Source organism: Otolemur garnettii, unplaced genomic scaffold (genome assembly GCF_000181295.1).
Source record: "Otolemur garnettii isolate 467f Iridium unplaced genomic scaffold, OtoGar3 scaffold00176, whole genome shotgun sequence".
In the NCBI taxonomy this organism is placed as follows: domain Eukaryota; kingdom Metazoa; phylum Chordata; class Mammalia; order Primates; family Galagidae; genus Otolemur; species Otolemur garnettii.
The window spans coordinates 2,841,146-2,844,737 of record NW_003852571.1 but is presented as its reverse complement, the minus strand read 5'-3'; the positions used below and the strand labels follow the sequence as shown (position 1 = coordinate 2,844,737).

Sequence of the window (3,592 nt, the reverse complement as noted above, 5' to 3'; positions counted from 1 at the left end):
CCAAGTAGCTATAATTACAGGTGCCTCATAAAACCTGGTTATTTTTAGAAATGGGGTTTCAGTCTTGCTCGAGCTGGTCTCAAACTCCTGAGCTGGAGTGATCCACCTACCTTTGCCCCCAGAGTACTGGGATTACAGGTGTGAGCCACTGCATCCGGCCTCAGAATGTAATTCTTAATAGCTGTTGTTAAATGAGACTCTTTTGGTAACTGTGGTCAATAGGATTTCCTACTTACGACTTTCATCCAGAGTGTAAGGCCAGGGGAGGTTTTCAGTGAGCAAGAGAAGTGTTTATCATTGCTGAGAGGCTGTCTTGGTTTTACTTAAACTTACAAAAAGGTTTTTTATTGGAATTGGGTCTTTGAGAAAAGGGTAAATTGGGTTAACAGTGATACAATTCTAGAGCTCAATGGTCCAGTGTGACATCCACTAGCCACATGTAGCTATTTAAATTTAAATTAATTAGGATAAAATAAAATTGGAATTCCATTCTTCAGTCATACAAGCCACGCGTCAGGTGTCCATTAGCTGCGTGTGTGTGTGTGTGTGTGTGTGTGTGTGAGAGAAGGCACTAGGAGAGAGCACTGCTATCATCACAGAAGATTGTTCTAGATGGAGTTGTTCTAGAGTTCCAGGTTTTGAGTGGGTTTTAACAGGAACCATGAATGTGAATGGGCATGCAGGCTGTGTCCAGGGGGATCCTGAAGACTAGGCCTCTACCTTTAAAGACTGTGGAGATTCAGGGTTCTGGCCTGGCCAGTCCCAGGAGATGGTGCTCCACGGCCTGCCAGGGTGGATGAGGAGCTTTCTGGCTGCTTCCCTAGACTCTGGACTGAGGACTGTTTTGTCCCTGTCTACAACTGTTAATGGACTGGGCAGTCTGAAGGTGGGTGACTGCTAGAGCCCCACTCAGTGTGATGTGTGGAGAGGCTGGGTAACAGGTGCCACAAGGAGCAGCTGACCATGGTTCCTCTAGGACAGTGGTTCTCAACTTTCCTAATGCCATAGCTCTTTAATACAGTTCCTGTGGGTCTCTACTCACAGGTTGAGAACCGCTGCTCTAGGATGTGAAGTGGTGATACCTCTCATTCCTAAAATTATCTTCTGTTCTGGCTGTAGTAAGTGCTAATTTGGGGATGGGCCAGGATGGGCAGATGGCTTGGGAAGAACACAAGAGAAATAGAACCTAAAGCCATTGTTTCTCCTTTTTTTTAAAGATCACACTCACAAATTTGGTATCAGTTAATGAGAGGCTGGTGTATACACCTCATCCGGAGAACCCAGAAATGTGAGTTGTTTCATCCTGACTGACACACTGGATGCCCAGGGCAAGGGTGGCCAGTCCCCTCTCACCGCGTTGGCCAGCCCCTTACTCCCTGCTCTTCGCAGGACTGTGCTCACCCAGGAAGCCATCATCACCGTGAAGGGGATCAGCCTTGGCAGCTATTTGGAAAGTTTGATGGCCAGCACGATATCGTCCAATGCGAAGAAGGTGCTCGCCTGTGCCCTCTGCTCAGGTGCTAGATTGAGAGGTGACACTTAGGCGCCTGAGTCCTCCTGAGTGCTGGACTCTCAGTCTATGCTGAGTTCATAATGCCATAGTATTTCCCACAGTTATATCCAAGACCACTGGTCAGGAAAGGCCGGGCTGGGCCTGAGGGGAACCATGTCAGTGGGAGTCAGGCAGCTGCAGTTTCCCTTCTCAGTGGGGAAGGACAGGTGAGCCTGGGATGTAAACTCAGCAGTTCAGAGAGCCTGAATTCCATAGGCATGCCTACACACCAGACCCAGCATCAAACAGACAGTGTGTGCTGACACCATCAGGCGGGTGTTCGGACTTTCAGTACTTTTGTATTTAATTGGCATTTACTGGGTTTGGCTGAACCTCTCCAGCTGCAAGCTTTCCCTGGAGTCAGCTACCAGCTGTGCTGTCCCCACTAGCAGGACTTGGGAGCAAGCCGTGTGGAGGTGAGAGAAGAAAGGATACATCCCAGGAGGCTGGCCAATGGCTCTCTGTTTGTGCCTGGGTCACGGGAGCAGAGGCATATTGTTTGAGGGTTCCTGGAGCCCTTGCCTCCTACAGACCTGATAGGATAAGCTCAGACATTTGGAAGGAAAGATGTTCCTTCAGTTAAAAGTGATGCCACTCACCAGAGTAGGGCCTTTCCTTTTCACTTTGATTTACTTTGTGTGCTCACGTCCTTCCCTGTTGATCCTCCTCATTGACTCTCCCTCCCTTCTTTTTGGGTCTAGAAGTGAGCCTTCATTTTTGGGATCAGTGGGGTGATGCTGAGGCTGTACTTCCCTTTCCGGTGCCCTTCCATGCTTAAGTCTATGCTTAGTGGAAAACCACTCCAGACGTGCACTTAGTCCAGGCACCAGCTGCACAGCCAGCCTACTCGCTTGTGTAGAGGACGCAGTGTGAGAGATACAGGCAGCATCTGAGTTCAGGGCAGGCAGGACAGGGGATGGCACGTAGAGCCCTCCTGGTGGAGACAAGACTCTTAGTCATCTTTGTGCTTCCAGCACTCAGCTCGGGGTAGGACCCTAAAGTGTCCTGAGAATAAGAATCTAGTTAGTATAGGAGGAAAGGAATACTCAGTGAGGCCAAAACCACCTTAGCCAACTTTCATAAGAGAAAATTGGGGTGAACACATCCAAGCCGAAGTAGCTTTCCATTATTTCACTTTATCAGAGGTGGTCGTGTGGAAAGCTTGAGAATCACTGCTTCCCTTGGTGACTTGGGGGGATGTTCCCTCATTCCTGCAAATAGCTTGGGGGGCCCAAGACAGGCATAAGAGATGGGGTGTCACCCTGTGGTTTGGGCGATTTGAGGGTCAGGGAGGTCCTGGCAGCCTGTCCTGAGTCAGGCAGGCTGGGTGTGCTCACCTGTCGGAGGTGAGATTGGGGGCAGGGCCACCGCTCATGTCTTCCATGGTGGCTGCAGTGCTGCTCTCTGCAGCCTGACCCCAGGCTGCCTGCAAGGGAGGCAGACAGTCTCATACCAAATTGAAATCTGTTTCTGTAGGGATGGGCTGCCATCGAGTGGATAATCGAGAATTCTGAAAGTGCTGTAAGCTAAGGAGGCCGCACCAGCACCTCTGATAAACAGCAGTACCTGTGGCCTTCATTATCCTGGTATGGAATTGCCCCCTTTATTGACTGTGCCCATGGAGTGTGGCGTGTGGTGTGCCCGGGACGTGTGGTGTATGGTGTGCCCATGGAGTGTGTGGTGTGTGGTATGTGGTGTGTCCATGCTGTGTGGTGTATGGTGTGCCCGTGCTGTGTGGTATGTGGTATGCCCGTGGTGTGTGGCGTATGGTGTGCCCGTGGTGTGTGGTATATGGTGTGCCCGTGGTGTGTGGCGTATGGTGTGCCCGTGGTGTGTGGCGTATGGTGTGCCCGTGGTGTGTGGCGTATGGTGTGCCTGTGGTGTGTGGTGTATGGTGTGCCTGTGCTGTATGGTGTGTGGCGTATGGTGTGCCGGTGGTGTGTGGTGTATGGTGTGCCTGTGCTGTATGGTGTGTGGCGTATGGTGTGCCCGTGGTGTGTGGTGTATGGTGTGCCCGTGGTGTGTGGCGTATGGTGTGCC

The 3,592-nt window shown here is 51.0% G+C and overlaps 1 protein-coding gene across 1 annotated transcript in view; it reads left to right on the top strand.

Annotated features, from left to right (window-relative positions):
• Nucleotides 1-3,592, top strand: part of PRELID3A (PRELI domain containing 3A) — an 11,155-nt gene that overhangs the window by 3,405 nt on the left and 4,158 nt on the right. The window contains exons 3-5 of the mRNA XM_012811820.2: nt 1,218-1,288; nt 1,390-1,492; nt 3,029-3,138. Coding sequence (XP_012667274.1) covers nt 1,218-1,288; nt 1,390-1,492; nt 3,029-3,082 — 228 coding nt within the window. The 3' untranslated portion in view covers nt 3,083-3,138. The remainder of the gene's footprint in view (nt 1-1,217; nt 1,289-1,389; nt 1,493-3,028; nt 3,139-3,592) is intronic.